This window comes from Dermacentor variabilis, chromosome 6 (assembly GCF_050947875.1).
Source record: "Dermacentor variabilis isolate Ectoservices chromosome 6, ASM5094787v1, whole genome shotgun sequence".
NCBI lineage: Eukaryota > Metazoa > Arthropoda > Arachnida > Ixodida > Ixodidae > Dermacentor > Dermacentor variabilis.
Genome location: NC_134573.1, coordinates 179,152,282 through 179,174,638, shown reverse-complemented (window position 1 = coordinate 179,174,638; position 22,357 = coordinate 179,152,282). Strand labels below are relative to the sequence as shown.

At 45.8% G+C, this 22,357-nt stretch overlaps 3 protein-coding genes across 3 annotated transcripts in view; 1 reads left to right on the top strand and 2 right to left on the bottom strand.

Annotated features, from left to right (window-relative positions):
• The window catches only part of Ocrl (Oculocerebrorenal syndrome of Lowe), a 68,288-nt gene extending 65,304 nt beyond the window's left edge, over positions 1-2,984 (bottom strand). The window contains exons 1-5 of the mRNA XM_075696989.1: positions 2,484-2,984; positions 2,289-2,386; positions 2,119-2,201; positions 1,900-2,009; positions 223-246 (exon numbers count right to left, since the gene is read on the bottom strand). Coding sequence (XP_075553104.1) covers positions 223-246; positions 1,900-2,009; positions 2,119-2,201; positions 2,289-2,351 — 280 coding nt within the window. The 5' untranslated portion in view covers positions 2,352-2,386; positions 2,484-2,984. The remainder of the gene's footprint in view (positions 1-222; positions 247-1,899; positions 2,010-2,118; positions 2,202-2,288; positions 2,387-2,483) is intronic.
• Positions 2,985-3,125: 141 nt separating this feature from the next.
• Positions 3,126-18,124, top strand: BckdhB (Branched chain keto acid dehydrogenase E1 subunit beta). Its single transcript, XM_075696978.1, has 7 exons — positions 3,126-3,412; positions 3,521-3,667; positions 4,076-4,392; positions 12,832-13,011; positions 14,740-14,850; positions 16,940-17,026; positions 17,863-18,124. The coding sequence occupies exons 1-7, from the start codon at positions 3,253-3,255 to the stop codon at positions 18,001-18,003; spliced, it is 1,143 nt and encodes a 380-aa protein (XP_075553093.1). The 5' UTR covers positions 3,126-3,252; the 3' UTR covers positions 18,004-18,124.
• A 1,593-nt stretch (positions 18,125-19,717) lies between these two features.
• Positions 19,718-21,558, bottom strand: LOC142585894 (terminal nucleotidyltransferase 5B). The gene is made up of 2 exons (XM_075696979.1): positions 21,363-21,558; positions 19,718-21,279 (listed from the first exon to the last, which is right to left on the bottom strand). The coding sequence occupies exons 1-2, from the start codon at positions 21,365-21,367 to the stop codon at positions 20,148-20,150; spliced, it is 1,137 nt and encodes a 378-aa protein (XP_075553094.1). The 5' UTR covers positions 21,368-21,558; the 3' UTR covers positions 19,718-20,147.
• Positions 21,559-22,357: the final 799 nt, after the last annotated feature.

Here is a 22,357-nt window from a genome sequence, read left to right as displayed (position 1 = left end):
TAATTATCAATGCCTGAAACCTCACCTGCAGTGTAGGCACAGAAACAGCTAATAATATTTTTTACATTTCATCCATTTTAAAACTTTACAGATAGAGCTCCCATTAGTGTCAGTCTATTGTAGTTCATATCATTTTCAGTCAACATAACTGTTTGTGCACTGCATGTGTTCATCTAACAAAAACCACCTGCGCTAAGGAAATATCACGGCAGCCATACTTACCTTTTCCATGTGAACAAGAGGTGTCTGAAATAAAAGAAGCCAAGTAGGCAGTAAGAAATCTAAACTGGTCTTTTCTGCAGACAAAAATTTCATTTTTCTTCATCAAGAACAATCCACTAGAAAGCACTAAATCTTGGCGTCTCCTACACATTTCTGTGAACACGGCTGCAAATGGTGGATATGCAGTCTTGTGAAACAGCACATTCATTCATGCAGTACATGCCATTTCAAAGAATGTTAAAACTTCAATTTGGCATGGTGGCACAAGCAACACTTTGCATTGCACTTGTGCACCCTTAGTAAAAAGTACACAGGTCACTGCGTAATGCAGAGCTGTTGCTGAGTGGTGTCAAGTTCCTGTGGTGCTTCATGCTCACAAGGTCACTTTATTTACCAAAGTGCTTATGCAAGAATACAGGTGGAAGCCCACTTGCATGACTTGGTGTAATCTCACATCCTGTATTCTTTTGACAAAAATGATCTCAGTTTTTCCCAACACTCGTGTGTGTGTGTGGCTAAGGAACAGGTTATACATATACTTTTTCCTTAATGCCAAGTAGATGAAAGAGGAATGGCACTGATATGCCACTAAATGTTAATGAGATAAGGAAAATAATGTAACGATTTCTTTTAATTTAATAATTTAATTATGGGGTTTTACGTGCCAAAACCACTTTCTGATTATGAGGCACGCCGTAGTGGAGGACTCCGGAAATTTCGACCACCTGGGGTTCTTTAACGATTTCTTTTGGTTGATTCAATTTCTTCTTTATCATTCTTTGTGCCTGGCCGGTGAATTCCAGTGATAATATGGGCAGAGCACTGCTCAGACCACTTACAAAGTGTGAAAAGGATTTGAATAGCACATTTACAGTGCAATGGCTTTTTTTCTGTTTTGCACGCCAAGAACAGGGTGATATTAAATATTAAGCAAGCAAGCTTTGTCACAGTGCATAATGCAACAGAGAAAATGGAGCATTGATTGCTACCTTCCCTAGAAACAGAGACATTTGCCCTATAATGATTTGTGCAACGGAGAAACTTGCTTGTAGTTGATCACTCGTAATAAACTGAAACTTGCACCACTCTGCAATCCCGCGCATGTCTATTCATCCGCTTCTTCAAGATGACTCTAGACATTCTCACTTTGCGATGTTGGTACACAGAGCTGCTGTCATGGCTGCATACTATTTTCATGAAACATTATGTTTCTCGACTCTCCGCTAAACCACTTCTGAAATTAGGTATTATTTCTATATATCATGCGACAAGTAAATGCAGAAGTTCTATTTCAACTACATCTGAAGTTTTGCGAAGTGAAAATGGCCTTAAAACAATTCTTTGTTGGTTTCATGAAACAGGCAAGTGTCATGAGAGACTGCCTGACACCGTACATACAAGTGTGCAATTAACTCAAAGATGCAGCACTGTTATGGCTAAGAGGACATGACTGGCATCATGTGGGACAGCTTCACTATTGCTCAGTTTTGTATTTTCTATGTCTCAAGGCTGGTCATTAAAGGCAAGTATATATAAGAAATAATTTTTTCTTGCTTTCTTTTTTGCGAATAAATTTCAGTACATCTAAAAGAACGCGAAACCCGACATTTATTTGTCTCTTTTCTTTAGTTGTTTCCGGTACGCGCCTAAACAAGCGACACCTTGCGATGGACCCACCAATTTCACACTTGAAATCTTGGTCAATGGGGAAGGCATGCTCAGCCATGTAAGTCACATCGGGTGCACGCCCTGTCGATCCCACGCCTAAGCGTGGACACACCAGCAATCTGAAAACAGAACCGAAAGAGATCACGCAGTCTCTTCACGAGCGTTAGATGAGGCTGGGAAGCGTGTCAGACCCGAACACGTCCTCAGCAGTTTCGGGTGCGCACTCACCCATGCGCTGTGTCCGAATGCTGCACGAGCAGCAAGAATCGACCGGTCTTCACCCATTCTTGAACAAGCCCCGCCTCCAGCCACTGGTAGATTGCTGGTCGTCAAGCGATCACACTGCCGCAACAGAAATGACCTTGCGAGGGGAATCGAACTTACCAAAAAAAGGATACGGCCACGCAGGAGTCTCCTGGAGCAAGAATATCTTTCACGGCTGCCGGACACTGCGCACTCATGGCTGTTTTCCCTTGCGGCGGCGATCAGGCAACGACTGTGGAACGATTGTCATGCGTCGTTACGCACGGGCCCTCTCTTTTTAAATTTTTTTTCTCCTTTGTAGCTAAAGAGAATTAGCTGAAGCCACCTGCCTTGTGACACGGGCGAATTAGACGACGACGCTGCAGACAGGCGAAACCTTCTTCCTCGCATGCCCTGGTCTCGACCGCTCGCTCTCCATTACAGTGACATTAATGTAATTTTCAACTGCAAAGCTAGAGCACCAAACGCCGGCCGATGCGGGTCGCTGGTGGCAGCGTAGGTTTGTCAATCTTTTAGGTGCAGTCGACGTCCGTTACCCAGAGAGCCGTGAACTACATGCCGCGGCAGAGGAACTTCACGATCGCGCGCTGAAATCGCACATCGGTTGCACCCTCGCACAGCAAGATGGGCGTGCGGGGCGTACGCACTTTTATAATAATATCTCCATAAATAAGTGCCGCAGTGTGTTAGAGAAAATGAGCTTGCTTCGGCAGATCCCCTGAAACACAACACACGAAAATATAAAGAGAGGGGGACGCAAATCTCGTGCAAATCAAGCCTCCGGAGTGCCAGTGTTGATATTTAGCTTCGTAGCTTCGTTTTATAGCGGTTGTTAATAAAACTAATGAACAAACTGCACAGGGCATATATTTACAAACCGTTCAATTTATCATTTTTTTAACGTAAAGCTATATGGATGACTATGTTGCGAGCAGTTGCGAGCATGCGACTGCGAAACGTCGCCTATCAGTGCGGCTTGACGGTGACTGCGCTTGCAGCAAGTATGGTGGTCGCGCCTGTGGTGTAATCGCGGTTGGCTAGGAAGTCTAACCATACGTTGGTTCTTTATTCTATGACCATACGCTTCCAGAGTTCACCATGAGTCTGACATCTTTCAGCCTTACTGTGCGGGCTCTTCTGCGAAAGAAAGTTTCGCCACGAAGACTGCGATGGGAACAAGTGGCATCCAGCTGCGAGGTGCAGAAGCGGTCAGCGGGCCACTTCACATTTGTTCCAGACACACCGTCGTCGTCAGATGGTGTGTGACCATGTATATTTAAGTACTTGGAACTTAGGGGTGTTATATAGTTACGTTAGTTCTGAACAAATCCACAAAAATATAATTTTCCTTTATCTCTTCCTGAAGGAGAAACGGCACGGTTGAACCTCTATCAAGCCATTACTAACGCCTTGGACATAACGTTGTCCAATGATCCGACTGCCGTGATCTTTGGCGAAGACGTGGCTTTCGGTGGCGTATTTCGGTGCACGGTTGGCCTGCAAGAAAAGTACGGTGCGTATGCATGTGACTCTCGTATAGTATTAGTGCAAGAAAGGTTTTGTGGATAGCACATGGTTGGTTTCGCTCGTTGCAACTGTACTACGTGTTCTGCCATTCCTGAATTCGGATCGTTGGCAATCAGTTTCAGTGGCGTGCGTTAATAGATGGATCATGCGGCACATTCGGTCACCAGCGTATACAAAACCTGCAGCTAGTTCTCTCGCATCACTTGAAGACATAGCGTTCAATTCACTCGTAGGCAGTGTCTAGTCGGTGTCGAGAAGCACCCCTACTCTGTTTTGTGTCGTGGAGCCACAGTGCGTTTACTGTGCTCGCTCAACGATCCATACCACGGGGAATGCATAGACGGCAACACTTTCTGCAATCCAATTTATGGTCGCGCTTATATCTCATGTGCAGGCAAACACCGCGTGTTCAACACGCCGCTGTGTGAACAAGGCATCGCAGGTTTCGGTATTGGGATGGCCGTGGCCGGCGCTACGGCTGTCGCTGAGATGCAGTTCGCGGACTATATCTACCCCGCCTTCGACCAGCTCGTCAACGAGGCGGCCAAATACCGCTATCGGTCCGGAGGACTTTTCAACTGTGGTGGCCTGACGGTGCGAGCACCGTGTGGTGCTGTTGGCCACGGCGCCCTGTACCACTCGCAGAGTCCGGAAGCATTCTTCGCCCATGTTCCGGGACTGAGGATCGTCATGCCGCGTGGTCCAATTCAGGTGCGTTCATGCTGCCGTCACCGTGCCGACTGAGATCAGGAGGAAGCTTGCGGAGGGTAGCAAGAGGTGGGAATGGTTTACAAGCATGGCAAAATAAATGGGATGTTTCAGCAATAAAAAAAAAAAAAGCCTCTATGCAGCTTGGAAGAACTGTGGGGACATAAGAGTTCCACGAAAGAAAGAACTGCATTGCATCGAAGTCGTAGTGCCAGTTTAACACTTGTGGGCTAGTGCAAAAGAATGTCCTTGGGCAATTTTAACTGTGTCTTTGGCCGATCACTGTGAAGACTTATAGATTGAGAGCATTACCAGCTGACCATGCAGCATGCATGGCCGGCAGTGGCCCAGCCCAGCATGGTTTTGGTCTTGGAAATTACAAAGCCTAATGTATTTGGCAGCAACATGAGATATGAAGTTAGGGTGGAAACACTATGACAGACACTAATTTGCTACTACAACACACACAGAAAACAATAAATGCATGCTTTTCATATGGGAGAGTAATGGAAAGCAAGCAGAAATGCCTTTATTTGTTAAACCTTAATGCACTGCAGACAGGCCAGTATTTCAGTACACATGCTGCTCTGCAGTTATGACATCACTCAAGGACAACAAGACCACTCAGTTGCAGAGGCATGAAAGTATAATTCACAGTGCTTTCAGAGAGACTGTATTCTGTTCAATGGGAGACAGTGACATTTCTGTCATGTTAAGCTAAAAAATTCAAAGCCAAAATTTTCTGTCAACTACCAGTTTCAGGATATTGAGGCACCAGCCATGCTGAAGGTCACATGTTCACGCTAGGCTCTATCGGATTGTTCTCTGCTCTGCCTAACTTTTGTTTGGGCACAACTCTGAACATCAGAAGCACAACAGCGGCACCATTTGCCTCTGCCTTTTCAGATTCCAGCTGTTTTCCTCATCACAGTTGTTGCAGCTCAGGATTTCCTTATCAGCCCACATCTATATTCAAGCAGCAGCAAGGAAGGCACACCTCGTGCACTTTATGATAATGCAGACAGTGAATGAGTCATCAGTGATGGTGGATGGGTGTTGCTAGTTGTGTGAAATGGAAGGAATGCTAAAGGGTCGTGCCCTTGCAACTTGTGTGTCATTGTACCTGTGGCTGTGTAAGGAATGTACTTTCCAGATGTTCTGGCTTGAGGAAGTAATGCTGGGCATCACCAAAAGGCCACCTGCAGCTAAATTCTGGACTGTGTAAACAGCCTACCTTTACATACGAGGGTATGGATAAGCCTCAGCACAAACTTTTTTTGTTTGGATTACAATTAGATGCATCACTAAAAGCTAATAAAACTGGGCACTTCTGATAACAAACTGAAAAAGAAATGTTGCCATTGCCACTTACCAGAAATGATGCAGAACCCAGAATATTGAGAACCAGCATGGCTGCTTGGCATGATCTCCAAGATTAGGTGATTCCTGCAGTGCACTGGGAATCTCTGAAGCAATGTGCTGGGATTTGCATTGTATTTGCTAAGTGCCAGGTGCATGCATTGTCTGCTTAGGTGCTATTTAAACTCTTTTAATAAGAAAATGATACAATTACCAGCCCTAGACCGCGCTCACCTTCAATAGTGCATGCTACTCACTTATTATGAATTTAGCCAAAGTTACATTTCATTGCATTTGGCCTTTAACAACTTTTCTTCTTGATAATGCTGCAAGAAAACAGTGGTACATAGTAGTGCTGGCGGCATTCCACTGATCTCCTGTAAACTTCATCAAAATAACACACAACTGTTTTTTAACTTTCTGCCCTGCAGCCTCCCAAACCACATAAACTACTAAGTCTCTGCTTTGGTTTGTCACGGGCATCCTTTTTTTCCAGCCATTAGTCAGCCATGATTAGTCCTGGCAGACCAGATGAAACGTACACTTGCATTTCATGATGTAACATAGGCCCAGGCCTAATCACATGAAAAATACTTCTCATACAGGCTATGCCAGCTGCAGAGCTTTAAGAATGTTTTTCGATAGTAATTTACCATTGTCTTGGCCTGCTTCATGCCATGCTTGTCAAAGTACAAGTTGAGTTTTTCACAGGAGTAAAGTGAAATAAAATATTCTATCGTCTTTGGGAACTTGCAACATATGCAAGCTTTCCAGGTAATCAGGTCATGTCACATATTGCGTATATGTACATAAAGTAATCCGAATGCAATGACATTGTGATATTCGAAGACATTGTACTGGCACAATGGACTTGCTTGACAGATGTCAGTGGGTGGATAGCATTGACACAGCTTTGACATTGGAAAGTCTGTTGTCAAAACACGTCATTCTTGATTTTCTTTTTATGTGAAGAGTAGCTGTAGATACATGTTTTTTGCACATGTCCCCTCATTTCTCTGTACTTGCTAAGGTTACTGTGTACAATGCAGAGCCTATCTGCGTCAAAACTTGTGTATTGTCTATGGCCATGGTAACAAAGTTCAAGAACATTTGGTTCAGTCCCACCTACAGATATATTTATATGGCATGTGTATGTTCATAAATATCCTTACGATATAAATATTAACAATGCATAGTAAATACCTCCTTTGGCAAAAAATTGCTACAAAAAAACTTAGAATTTTTTAATATAGACTGAAATTTTATCATTAAAACACCCTTGCATATTACTCCCATCGAAATGCAGCTGCTGTAGTCGGGATTCAAACCCATGACCTCATGCTCTGCAGCGTAAATGCCATAGCCACAAAATCACTGCAGCAGGACAAATTGTGGAAAAAATTAGTGCAAACACTTTTGTTTGCTTACACAGGGAGGCCTTAAAAACAAGTACAAGCCTCTTTTCATAATACGCTTACAATTGTTCAGAATTGCAATTCCTGTAAAAAAGTCAAGTGCTAATGCCTCAGAGAGAAGCCCTAAGTCAAACATGCATAATCCCTCGTGGCTGTCATATCCTGGCCACTAGTGCCAATACCTTGCGAGTTTGAGTGCTTGTTCTTTAGCCGTAAATCAAAGGGATTTCAGTCCCCAGAAAAAAGTGGGCTGATGGTTACTTTCATTCATACAAGTATGACACATTTGTACAAAAAAAAAAAAACAGGGAAAATAAAGCTGTAGATGTCCATACAGATTTGCAGACTTGGCAGGACTGCTGTGATGACAAAACTGCTGCTGTTCCTTCTCACTGACCAAATCCATATAAACAGTATCAAAAAACGTGTTGTCACGATCCAGTACAGGTAGGGCCGTGGCCTTTTACTTTTTCTTGAAAGTGCATGTGTAAAATGAGCAGAAACAAAGATCTTTCTCTCACACCTCACACATACACAATAAATAAGCTTAAAGATCTACATAAGTGAATCACTCAGATATACTAAAGAATGAGTCACACAGGAGTAACCATTATACCTAACTAAAGCATTATACTGTATATTGATGCTTGTTATAAATATGTAGCATCGCAGATGGGTCAGGTACAATTGAGCACCATGTAAACCTCAAACTTCAAATTTTTCTAACTTCAGTCACGGCAGCACACTTTCACACTGCCATATGAAAAAAATATTGTAAAAACAAAGAAGAAGAAAACAAGGTACATGGCACTCTCATCACTGTAAAAGAAAGGACACACAAGGGCTGCTGCACATCATCTGAAGTAGATGTAAAACAGTGGTCAAATGTTGCCTAGCTCATAGGAAGCATATTACTAGTAACACGAAGCATTTGAGCTTTACAGTTTCTCTTGATGTCGATTTTTGACGTTTTTTGATAATCATTCAACTAGCTTTTAGCCACTAATTTACAAAACATGGACTTTCATGCTTTCTTATTCTGGTGCTGTGTTTATCTGCTGTCAGTGAGTGTGCTTGGCTTCCACTTTTGCATTTGATGGTGTGGATGCCAGAGCTGTTATCAGCAGCCGACCGCACCGAGCAATGACAGCTCTCGCACCAATGTGAGGCAAGGTGTTAGAAGTGGGACGCCCAGCCCCTTCTCATTGGGTTCAAGCACAACTTGGAGCAAGGACACCTGTCTACCTACACAGCTGCCACCCCCTCTCTTTTTGTTTGTTTGATTATTCTTTTATTTTTACTGCAGACATTGTCCTGCTGTTTTAAAACAGAGGCTAGTTAAGGCTGTGGAAGGAATGGCTAAACCAGATTATTTTTGTTGCTGATTTATTTTTGCTTGTGCTGCACCAGTAAGTTACACTTCCTTGTACATGCAACCTTGACTGTTTAAATGCAACTATTTCAAGGGATGAGGCTGTTCCATGGTATTATTGCACCATAGGAAGCTAATGTGAACCTTGTATCATTCAAAATGTTAGGACTCCCATGGCTGTGTTTTTCACAGCAGACACAAAAGCTTGCGGGAAATGTTAAAAATTAGTTGAATGTTCTAAGTCTGACAGGGCTTCTGAGCTTATGTTTATTGCAACCTTTTTAGCGGAAAAACAGGCAATTTCTGACTGGTGTAACATTTGCATTGTTGAAGAAGAGTTGATTGTTGGGCTAGTTGGTTTTCCATGATTGAGGTAGTAAAGACTGAAAATTAATTTGTTTTAAAGATGTCATTCACTGCTGCTGATTTTATGGCAGAATACGCATAAATAAAGGCCTGCAGTAATTACTTGGTTTTATTTTCCCTTTGTATGTATTGGAACTCAGTGCTTCTTGTAAAGGTGATGCTTACCATTGGAAAATGCCGTCAAACGTATTTATGCACGATTTTAAATCATGCAAAACACAGGAAAAGAAAATACTACTCGCTTGTGGATTAGCCATTTGACACAGTTCTTGTGCTGAAAGGGTTTCATTTATTTGTTATTTATTTTAGACTATTTTAGCTTTTTATTTGTATATAAAGACACCTTATGAACCCTGTTCAGGCTATTAAGATACACATCGTGTAAGCCAAGTCAGTGCAAACTAAGCAACAAAGACACATTGGGACAAGCGCAGAAGAAAGTGAAATGTAAGTGACATTCAACTATTATGTGTACTACCAGCATACAAGACAGGGTAGTAAATACAAAGCAATTAATAATTGGCAAAGGTTAATACTGAAGTTGTGCTTTATGCAAATTATACATTATGCAAATACACCAAGGTTGGTTACTGAAATTGGGCAGATCAAAACGATAGGAGCAGTAGCCCTGCGAGAGCAGCAGCATGAAATTTCAGATGGCTTCATTATGTGGAATTTCTTTAAATGCTGGCTATGGCTGCCAGCTGCATTTTCTATCTCGCTGCTCTGTTTGTTTCTTGAATGCTCTGTTCAGATGGATAGAAGCACAGTGCTGACATTTGCTTGCTGTGAAGTCATCTGTACTTTCTGTTTGAACAATATGCCAAGTATTTGGTACCTTTGCACTTATAAAGGAGAGAAAGCGTTAGCATCTTGCTTCCAAATGCTACATGCAGGCTTGCCTCAAATGCTTGTCTGGTTACATTGCTGGATATTTCTCAGTTTAGTTGAAAAACAAAGGGTTTTAAATATTAGGCACATATGATGTCACTTGTATGAGGTGACAGAGCTTTGGGATGCGATCTTGTACGCGTTCCAAAATAGAACGGAGGTGGTCCGTTCCACCGAGCGGCACACGATTGGACAATTTGAACCGTGACAAAGGCCATGACATCAATTGTGACGTGACATCTGCTGTCAATCATTCCGTGTTGTCTGCTATCGGATGAACGCAACAGAACGGACCGCCTCCGTTCGATTTTGGAACGCATACAAGATCGCACCTTTACTGTCACAAATTATTGGCACTTATGGCATCACAGGCACAGACTCAAAGAAAGCAACTACTTTTAATGTCATTATGGTGCTCTCTGCAAAAGGGCATCATAGTGCTGAAGTATCCTGAAGAGTCACTATGAGTTTGATCCTGCAGCTATTGCTTGCATATGGTTTCTTTTGTTTTCTTTCTTTTTTTTTCGCTGGGAAATTCTAAACTTTTCAAGAACCGCTCCACAGTGCTAAACATTTAATTTATATAATGTCTGTGAACCCTCAGCTGTTTTTTCCAAACATGAATGTAACAGATTATGTATAATACTGCCGTGGGTTAGGACCAAGTACAAATAAGTGTGGCACTGATGATCGAAGGCAGTATACTCTGGTAAAATGCATGAGTGGAAATGGTGGCAGAGTAGTAGAAGTGTGAAACTCATTGCATGCCTAATTTGTCTTGTGGCCTTTTCTTTCTGCTTATGTTCTTTTCCATCTGTCTTGTGGAGTACTTTCAAACAAGCAAATGTCAAATGGGATATACATGTTCAGTGTTTTTTTACATTTAATCTGATGAAGACAAGGCTTACATTCACAGGTCTTTTGTACTTTCATCTCCTCTTGAAACATTCTTTTTCTTCTTCTTTAGCTTTTAAAGCAGAAAGCTGGCCATTCAAAACATTTGTCTTGTCATCTTTAAGATGAGAACATGTTATCCTAAGTTTGCATTTTGCAGTGTTTGTTTCCATTTTCAAGTTGTTTGCTTGTATGTGCACTCTACACAGGTGCATAGCAGTATAAAGTGCATCACAAATAATATAAAGTGTATGACAGATATGTGTTGACCTAAAAGTTCGAAGCATCCATTCGTAATGTTTATGTTCATTTACAAGATTGATAGTATGTGCATAGTAGTACAGAGTGCATCACAGTGTGTACTTAACTGAAGTGTGTCGACGTTCAAAACATTCATTTATAATTGTGGTTTAAAAACAGGATATCATATAGGCCTTGCGACAGCTGGCAGCTGTATGCAGCTGACAATCTTCTTTATGATTCACATGGCTGACGTACATACTGACGTTCATTATCTCCGTTACCTGCTTGAACAAAATGCATTTTAACTTTAGTGAACGTCAGCAAAAGGTGAAAGAGCCCTATAGGAAAGGGAAGTAACAGGCAGTCCAACAAAGATATTGCAAAATGAAAGTTCACTTCATTAAATTTGTGCCTCAGACATGAAGAGCATGCAGTTAGAGCCACGCTTCTCTAAAATAGTGGAGAGTTGAGTTTGATATGTGGTAATGCAAAAGGAAACGTCACAATTATTGTTGGGATATTCTGCGTGTAGAAGGTACCTGCATATGAAGTGAAATTAACATGAGAACCATCTTGAAATATAGCAGAAAAAAAAACCAACTAGCCCAGCATTCAACTCTTTTGAAGTGAAAAATCAGTTCTCTTGCAAAAGAAAATAAGAGCATACAAAGTGCTGGCTGTGCTCACTAATTGTTGCAGTTTCATAAAGTATGGTGTCTCATTTTCAGGGCTGGTGTGTGTTTAAAATCGTCAACTGACAGCTGATAGATCTGGCAGTTATAGTGAAAATGACTGGCAATTATACAGGGTGTCCCAGCAGATTTTAGCCAGAGTTTAAAAATATGCCGATGCACTCTAAGGCGATGTGACCAAATGCATGTTGCTGACTACTTTATGGAGTAAGTCGAACTATCTTTTGTATGCTGCTTCATTGCATAACTGCTTAATTGCATATTTAGTCAAGATTATTTGACCAACTTCGGAAGCAACGGAGTTGGGCGAGAAATTCTAGTTAGAAAGTTGTAGAGCCGTTAGAGTTGCAAAACGTCCGATTAGACAGTTTCTAATTTTCTGTCTATAGGCATTAGTGTTCTTCTGCTTACTTCAGATGCCCACGACATACACAAAAATACCAAGTGACATGCCCACTTGCATGCCATGATTTCAGCCCTCCAAAACGTTCTGCATACAAACAAACATAGCATTTGGCCGGGTGTGCTGCCGCTGCGCCTGATTATCGCTGTCATGAACCGCCACAAGAGAAGCACATTGGTGGCGTAAATCTTACAGCCAACACCTGCAACACTGCCCTGTCGCCTTTTAAGCGGTGGCACACCCTGCTAGATGCTATGTTCGTTTGTATGAGAAATGTTTTGGAGTGCCGCAATCACGATGTACAGTAAGTGGAAAAACAGTAATGCCTAATAGACAGAAAGTAGGAAACTGTTTAATCGGGCATATTGCAAAGCACTCTATATACTAACTTTCTATGCAGAATTTTTTGCCTAACTTTGTTGCTTCAGAAGTTAGTAAATTAATATTGAATAATTATGCAAATAAGCAGAATACAAAAATAGTGTGGCTTACTTCATACAATAATCGGCAACATGCATCTGGTCGCGTCGCCTTAGAGTGCATTGGCAAATTTTTAAACTATGGTTGAAGTTAGTTGGGACACCCTGTATATCCTTCTTTTCGTGTTTCACAACCATGACACTGCCTTAGAGCTTGAAGGAATCACATAATGCTAATGTTTCTTGGAATGGAGTGCTGTTCTGAAAAGTGTTGCACATAGAGAGGCTGTCTGGAGTCCTCAGTGTCCCTTTTCCTGGCTTATAACTGGTATAAATAAGCATTGAAGGACTGATGGATCCCATATTTGATGGTCTAATCTCTGCACAGGCCAAGGGTCTTCTGCGGGCATGTGTCCAGGACCCGGACCCATGCATCTTTTTCGAGCCCAAGATCTTGTATCGTTTGGCTGTGGAGCAGGTTCCCCTGAAGGACTACACCCTGCCACTTGGCAAGGCGCAGGTCCTACAAGAAGGCGATGACATCACCCTCCTTGGTTGGGGCACACAGGTGGACCAGCAACTGCATCTTGCTTGCTTTACTTATTATTGTTATTTATTTTTAATGAGAAAGCATTAAATGGCTGATGAGGTGGACAATCTGGCATTGTTAGTGTGACCACACGATGGTACAAAAAGGCTACGAACCATCAACATTTGGTGGGAGTTGAACCCACAACCTTTGGTGCTAATTAAGGTGAAGTTAATGAAGGCACAGTTAAGTAAGATAGAGTTAATTAAGGCACTCTGACCCACATACTTTGGTGAGAGTTGAACCCACAAACTTTGGTGTTAATGAAGGCTAAGTTAATTAGGGCATGGCTAATTATGATAGGGTTCATGAAGGCACTTGAACTCACAACCTTGGATAGGCATTGAACCCTCTACCTTTGTTGTTAATTCAGGCGAAGTTAGTTAAGGCACTCAAACCCAGTACCTTTGGAAGGAGTCAAACCAATGACCTTTGGTGTTAATTAAGGTAAAGTTAATTAAGGCACTTGAGCCCACAACCTTTGTTAGAAGTTAGATCCCCAACCTTCGGTGGGAGTCAAACTCACAACCTTGTGTTGTGGCATAATGTCTAAGCACCGCGCGATGGTCGCAATGCTTTCACATTCATCCACTTAATGGTAACTAAGTGCCCCTTGAATTTTTTTGCTTGCTGCCTTATGGCCTTGCAAGAAATAGTGTTTGAATCAGGCAGGTCCTGAATTTTAATTTATTGAATTCCTACAACTAATGCAAAAATCCTAAAGCCAAATGCCTTTGCTCTGGTAACACACATTGTTCCCGATTCTGTTACCCTTCATCATTAGCCGGAGCAGTATTTTGCCGGTATCAAAACTTGTTGCTTAGTGCAGAAGATGATAAAAAAATGGATTAGAATTGACTGAAAAGAGCCATTGCATTGCACTGACCGTGCTCTGCCAACATCACAGAGCTGACCCAGCTCTAAGATAATTAAAAAATGTGCTGAAAAGAGTGCTGAAACTTTTTTTCTCTTTACTGCACTGCTGCAAGTGGAGTAAAATATCTTTTTTTTTTTTTCGTTGAGGCTGCATCTGCATTTATGTAGCATTGCTAACTGTAGCAAATATTTAGGCAGGCTTGTCTAGGGCAAACCACGGATATCTTGTGCACTTTTACTCTAGTCTAACTTTTAGTTGACATTTATTCATGTGTTCTTGCATGTCTACTTACCTTGGCCAAAATTTGGCAATAGCATTGTTCAAAGTGCAAACAATTATATAATTGCAAGCTGAAAAAAAAAAAGAAAAGGAAAAAAAAGGCGAGTTGTTTGTGTATAGTTTTTAATTCCTTTCCTTTGCATATGTCAGAGCAGGCTGTACATTAGCATGAATAGTAGCTTTAGTGGCCCCAAAATGTAGCAATACAGTCCAAGTGGGCTATGATTCTGTATTTATTATGGGAAAAAAAATCTGGTATGCTACCAGTTAACTCTATCTGCACATTAGTGGAAAATAGAAAAAAAAAATTGTTGGTTCATATTTCACTAGAAACTGCAGTGGCTAACAATTGTCACAAAAAATCATCTCTTTGCTGTGCTTTTCCTTCATGGCGCAGCACAGCACAGGTTTTCAAACAGCTGTGTTTATCCAGAGGTGACCTTTTGTCTGACATATACGTGTGGCAGTGTCTTTAGTTGGAAGATTTCTTGGCTTGAGTGCAACGACTGTCATTTAGTTGGGACGTCAGCAATGTCTTTTTGTAACGACAGGTGCACGTGTTGCGGGAGGTGGCTCAAATGGTGCAGGACAAGCTGAATGCATCGTGCGAGCTCGTCGACCTCTGCACACTGATGCCATGGGACAAGGAGACTGTGGCCAATGTGGGTTCTTGATCAACTTGTTTAGTGCATTCATTATGCTATCATTTATTACAGAGTAGCATGTCCAAAGTAATGGCAAAAATTCTAATTCATACATATCTATAATAGCACTTTGTTACAGCCAAAAGGTGAAAGTTTCTGTGTTATACAATAAAAAGTTTTAAGGAAACTTGGCAGGTTAAAGTTGACTCAACACCCATTCCACCTTCTGTGTAATATTTTGTAGTCTTGAGCTGACATTATATGGTGAACTGGGCTTCTGCATTTTTGTAAATTTTTGTGTGAAGAAAGGTTACAGTAAAGGCCAATTATTGTTATGCAGTACTAGTGCTAGTGGAAGACGAAGCTGTTTGAGTGTGCTTTCAGAATGAGAATAATCTTGCCAATGGAAGGCACACCATTGTGTGTTGCTTCGGCTATACAAGGCCGACTTACGATTATAACTAGCCTGCGAATTGAATGACCATTTTAAGTGCCAGAGGGGATGGGGAGGGGGCAGACATGTTCAATTAGCGTGGCGTCACCGCCCTATCCGAGTCGGCGCGGCAAAACAACCAAGCGCACAGCTGGTGCCGTAGCAGCATAGCAGTAGCAGTAGAGCGGAAACGCGGCTGCGCTCGAACGTTTCATGATTAAAGCTGTCTGCCCGGATCAGCCGCGGCAACGCATACGTAGCGACGGCACCTCGGGCAGGAGAGTCGCTTATCGGTGAACAGCAGCCCGCGACATTCGCGCCGTGTCTCGGGAAGATTCCCACAGCTTGGCTGTATCTAGTACAGTACGCGACAACCGTACATGCAGTCACTCGAGAACGTTCCTGCGAGCAAGCGTGTTGGAACATGCTCGAAACATCATGCTCTCGGCGCGTGAATGAGCGCTGCACGTTTCGGCCACGCGTTATGCTCCCGCCAGCGCCGGAGCAGACTGACACGTGTTGTCGTTTCTACGATTGTCAGTGCGTGTTGCACTGGCGTCATTCATTTCCGGAATGTAGTCTCGGGGAACTTCTGCGCGACCGGTCGCAAAGCGTAATCGCGTTTGCAGTACTTTTTTTTAACTGTGATTACGCGCAAGACCTGCTCCTCGGATTAGGTTCCTTCTCCGTGGCACCCCATTACGGCCCCTTCGTGGACAAATGAAACGCGAACGGGGCAATACAAACGCGGAACTGCGCCGTTCTTTTCCCCAGCAAGTGCATGTAAATTGCTGGTATAGGACCAAATAAATGCCGTATGGTCCGACCGCAGGTGTGCACACTCATGTTCAGAACAGTGACGTACCACTTACCTCTAGAACAGTTTTCTGGTTAATAGTCCGCCGCTGACCCGCCGTGGTTGCTCAGTGGCTGTGGTGTTGGGCTGCTAAGGACGAGTTCGCGAGATCGAATCCCGGCCACGGCGGCCGCATTTCGATGGCGGCGAAATGCGAAAACACACATGTGCATACTCAGATTTTAGATCTACCCTGGTGGTCCAAATTATTCCGGAGTCCCCCACTACGGCGTGCCTCATTATCAAATCGTGGTTTTGGCACGTAAAACCCCATATTTTAAAGTCCGCGGCGCTATGCTCAGTTGAGCAGCGCTTCGTAGCGCGGTCGCAGGCGTATCAGATAAAGCGCCCCGCGTTCTCTTGACGTGCATGAGGGCATTGATAAGAGCTTCAGGCTCTCGTCAATGTTCAGGCATGGTTCAGGCAATGACTCCGATGTCGCCCTGCGAATCCGCGTTCACCGTTGCGCGCGCGCTTGGAATCGGCGGACGCAAAAGCTTTAGAGCATAGAACTGGGGTAAAAAAAAAGAAATAATAGTAATAATAATTGCGCCCCATTGCACTGATGCATTCGAGTAGACGATTATTTGTGGGCCGTTAGTTTGTGGGTTTTCCGCGGTCCCTAAACTTTTGCGGTGTGGATTACGTACCTGGCGCGCAGGCGCCGGTCGCATTCGCGTGACCGGGCGCACGGTATGCGGCGGACTGTTGTCCGCATTCCCAATTTGTAACGTGGAGATTCAGTGCGCGCATTCAAACAAAGTGGCTTTCTTCGCAGCCGAAGGTGAACGAGAGTTGTTTCTTTCCTGAATTTGCAGTCTGTGCGGAAGACCGGGAGGCTTCTAGTTGCCCACGAGGCACCTCTTACTGCGGGGCTCGGAGCGGAGATCGCTGCCGCAATTCAGGTTTGTGAGCACCATCGTATGAGCTATACTCTTCGGAAGCGTAACAAAATGCAGCGAACTGCCATGCTCGTGTGCGGAAGAGAATATGGACTTTCCATTGCGGGTTATCTAGCTCTGAACACCAACAGTGGTGCCAGATACTGACACCTGCCAAGACGCTACGCAACAGGTAGTGAACTCGCTTCGTCTGCTGCTGTGTCCAGTGTTTCGTTAAAATAGCTGAAATCTATTGTGTGAAAAGTTCACGCGTTACTCAAGATGGCACTTGTTTTTACACAGATGTGCTGTAAACGAATGCTATCACCTCTGTAAACATTTACAGAGGTGATAGCTTAGAAAGCGATAATTTGATTGTCAGATTCTTCTGCAGCTGTTTGTGTATGTAAGAATGATTCACAATATTTCGGGCTATGTTGTATTACATATGCATGAAGAAATATTTTCATGCTGCTGTAATAACTTATTTATGATCTTTACTGCAGTGTGATGCGTGTTACTGGTCACAGTGTAACAGGGCAAACTTATTCTGCATTGAACGGTTTAGAATTGCATTTCAATAAGGGCGTGAATAAAAAGTGCTGCCTAAGCCGCTAGCTGGGCCCTGCAGAATCATTACTCAACATGAATGTACATTTATAATTTTTCTGTAATACAGTCAGACCTCATTATAATGAAATTATAACCAGCACAAAAATACCTTCATTATACCCTTTGTTCATTATACACCATCCGTGAGAAACATTTTATTAAATTCATTATGCCGAGTTGTGACTGTACTTGAACGTTGTGCATAAACATGTGGCGCCCTACTGAATTAAAACTGATGGCTCATGCAGGAGGAGTGTTTCCTGAGCCTTGAAGCTCCAGTGCAGAGGGTAACTGGATTTGACACTCCATTTCCACATATCTTCGAACCATTCTACCTGCCAGACAAGTGGCGATGCTTCGATGCCATCAAGAAAATGATGAACTACTAGAATTTCTATTCTGCAAGCTCCCCAGCATTGTAAATCTGAAGTCAACGAGCACAGACATTGAAACAGCTGTGTTGGCAAATACAGGTTCCGAAAAAATAAAGAGGCACTGGTATGGGTTGTAGCTGCATGTGTTGGTGTTGAAATACTCGTGGCGGGCTCAAAGGTCGACAAGTACAAATGTGAAGATAATTATTGCAGTTGCAGTATTGTGCCGTAAGCAGGTAAGTATATTGCAATGTTTATGCTGACTATAATGACCAATACATACGTCAGGATGCTATATGTCTGAAACAATGGGTTCAGATTGTCAGTGAACCTCCCTTTCATTTGCTAGAAAGCTAAAATGGGGTGCATGTTGTGGCTGGGTGGATTGCTGAACTCAAGAATTACTTTCACATATATGCGCAAATGCTTGGGAATGTAGATGGGAAGACTTCCACCCCAGTATTTATGCCACTCATGCTCAGAATTCTATTTTCTCTATCTTAATTCATCTATTTGGTGCCACCAGCCTCAATGCAAGAACATTCTTTACTATGCTTTTCATTACTTCAGTTTAGTGATCCATCTGCCTGTCACTTCTATCCAAGCAACACTTCTACAAAGCAGTATAAATTGATATACCTTGAACCAACTTAGTCTGCGGAAACTGACGAAAGGTAAGCATATAAATTGCCTGATTTTGTTTACCTTTTCAACTCTGAAATAAGAGCTTTACAGCCGCTTGTGATCGCAGCCAGTAAAACTGTAGAGCAATGTTACATATACTTGTACAGGCTGAAAATCCGAATACAAGGCTACAGCGTTTTCTCATGCCGTGGTTCGTAAACTTTTGACGCCGACTGTACATGCGAGTTGCCAGCGCTTACAGCTGGGCGAAAGCAAGATTCGCAAGCGATTTCGAATGTTCTGGCCTTGTGAACATTTGCAGCAGTATTCAAAGCCTCTGCAAACCCGCAAAACATTTCGAGAAACAAAAGGAATTCGATACGCGCATGGTTAGGAATTCCCTAGCGTGCGTCGTGACCAGTTAGTGATGCATGCTCCTTTGTGCATTGTTTCGAAATTGTGAAAGATTAGTTAACGTTTCACTTCAGGCACAGCTGTAAACTAGTCAAGCAGGCTGCTTTTGTAGAATGGATACGACGCACAGAAAAGAAAGGGCTAAGGCCCTCATACTACGTCGCACCCATGATACACGAAACTACATTTTACGCTCGGACGTCCGTTGTAATCGTATGGCGAAGAAACGACGACAAATAAATGAATTCAGCTGCAAGTGCGACGTAACATATTTCCACGCAGGGAGAGCCTCCGACGTATTACGGCGCGTGTCCTCGATCATATGCGACCTAAGTGGCAGGCATGCCAAGCAAGGTCGCAGCACGGTTAAGCGCATTAGTGAACAATCCGCACGCACGGAAGGCCCGAATTCCGGTCGGGGCACAGGTGCGCCACGTCGGGAAAGGCGCCTGCGGCGGCGAACGAAAGCGACAACAGCCCCTCCGACGGAAGGAAAAGCGCTGCCGCCAGCAGACGCCCTGATAAAATGCAAGCGGCGCGCACCGGTGGCTTCCCGATAAGGGCCGCCTTATCGGCGGTGAAATCCGTTGTGTAAGGGCCCGTCGCCGGGCGCGGAGAGTGCGACTGGGTGGCCGCAGCCCTCTCGGCGCACACGGGACGGCGGGCAGTGAATAACGCGCGCACACACACACACAGTTTTGGAGCCGAACACATCGCATTGGTTTTATGCTTTGTTACAGAAAAGGACTTGCGAGGAGAAGGGAGCTGCCGGTTGCGGCAGCTTACAGAGCGGCCGTCGGCCTCGCGGTTCGGAGCGGCCGGCCTTGCCCTTATCTAGGGCTGCCGGGCGGCCTTGCCCAGGGAAACAGAGCGGCCCAGTTGGACATGGCAAAAAAACAGGGCGGCCTTGGGTCCCGCTCAGCTGTTGCATTCCGGCGCGCGCAAGGAGTCCGACTGACCGCAGTTCACGTGACTTGCAGGGGGGGGGGGAAGGGGGGCCGTGGAAGACCCGGGTCGGTCCGCGCGTGCGTCCTCCCCGCGGGCGGCCAAGGCCGCCCTGTCGGCTTCCGGCGCTGCATACCGTCGCGCACACACACGCACACCACGACGCACGCCTGCGCTCAGAGGGGTCCAGCGGCCAGGCCGGGGCTCAAGCCCGCAGGGCCCAACGTGGGGCCCAGTCCGAGCAGCCAGCAGGGCTGGGCGAATCCGCACAGCCGGGGCGGCTGCTGCTGCACAAGCAGCGCGCGGCAAGCCAGCTCCTGGATCAGCTGCAGCGTTTGACGCCGCTCGTGGCCCATCAGGCACACTGTAGAGCCGTCCACGACGCGGTACAGGGTCGCCAGGAACGAATAGCGCAGCCGCTCGTGCGAGAGGTGGTTGGCCAGGAAGCTGTGCAACTTTGCGCGCTGCGCCTGTATCTCGGGGAAGTCGATAAAGAAGCGAGAGCACATGTAACGCTCTAGGGCCCGCGTCGAGTCAGTTGTGTGGAAGCCGCGCGCCAGCAAGTGGCAGTACTTGAGCAGGCCGCCGCCGCGGATCTCCTCGGGGTTGCGCGTCGCGATGAGCCGCCGCCGCAGGTGCTCCAGCGCCTGGCCGAAGTTGCCGTACACTGACTCGGCAAGCACGCTGGGGAAGAAGTCCTGCGTACAGCGCGGCAATAACGCCTCCGCCGAACCACCGCCGCACTGGTGTAGCAGCAACAGCGGGTCCACCACGATCTGGAACGAGTCGACGCTGAACTCGAACTGTCGCCGCATTCGATGCACGAACTTCAGCTCGACGTTACGGCCCAGGCTGTTGGAAAGCGAGACGAGCGACCAGCGGTCTTCGTCAGTGGCCACCTTCACGAGCTTGTGCAGATAGGCCTCCTTGAGGGCGCACGCATTGATGCGCTTGACGCCGGCCGGCAGCAGCTCGGCCAGCGCGTCAAGTACGGCTGTCTTGACGCGCTCGAAGCCGCCGGCGCCGCTGCTGCCAAGTTCGCAGCCAAAGATGACGTCCAAGTCGTTGTACTCGGCCGACGTGTCCGGCTCCAACACGTAGGACGCGGCGCCGCCGTTCAGCCGCACGTCCCGCACGGGCACGCCCTGGCGGCCCAGCTGCGACCGCACGCGCTGCACCAGGTCCCGCAGCCGGGTCTCGAGCGCCGGGAAGTTGCCGCGACCCTGGACGGACACGGGCTCCTCCAGGAGCTCCTGCAGCCGCACCACCTGGTCGTAGCCCAGCACCGAGAACCGGGCCTCCTCGACACTGCGCCAAAAGGGCAAGACGTGTCAAGAGACGTCGGCTGACAGCCGGCGCGCGCCATATGTCGCGAGCAAAACAGTGCTTGCCTCATGATTCCAAACGTCGGTCGACTCAGGGTTCTCAAGTATTACTCGCTGCAGCTGGCCGGCCGAGGACGACCACTTCCCAGGAGCGCACGGCGACTGCGGGCAAGAGGTTTCAGCAGCGAGCGGTCCGACGGCGTAGCGGCAAAACGGCTCCTCGACGGCTGCTCGTGTGGCCACTGCGGCCAACCGCTAGGCGGCGGGTCGCTTCGTTGCCAGGGGAAACGCGCTGCGCATGCGCCGACCTCCCCGTGTGACGCAAGTGCGCCGCACACGCGACGGTGCGCGCGCGCGCATGCACGTAACAGCGAGCGTGCTCCGGAACAGACGCGAAAACTGCGTCAAAGGCGCTGCTGTTGTAGGCGCCGTTGTTTTGTTGCTTTTGCGCCGCCGTCGCCGCCGTTCCTTCGGGGCGCCTTGAGCGCGTCTTGTGGTCGCCCGACCGACGTGTGGCGCCCGCCCGTCACGAGCACGGAGAAAGCCTGCGACAACAGCGCCTGAAAATGACCGCCAAACTATCCGGAACGGGTAGTTTTCCAGCTGTCGCGCGGAGCGCCGGCTAGTGCGCAGTTCCGAGGGCTGCGTGGGCGCCGTGTTTACGCCGCAGCTGGGATCCGATCGATGTGCGTTCAGCGTAGACGGGGCTGTGACGTCGGTTACAACTCGGTTGACGTGGGCAGCAGCACTCCGCGTATCCATTGAGGAACCTGCGGCTATATTTAGGGAATCGGGATCGTTGTGCCGCTGACGTCACGCCGTTTGGGTCGCTAAGATTCGGTCAACCTTACTGCGCAACCGACGCGCAGTACGGTTACCGTATCGCGGAATTCTAGGGCTGAAGGCGCGAATAGAAGGACAAAAGTGTTTCGATAGCACATCTTTAATGCTTGTCACTTTAAGATATAAGCAATTACCTGAACTGCCGAAGACCGCTACATTACCTGCACTGCGAGTGCTTACGTAAATGCTTTGAACATTATGGCGGCGTCACTGCTGAT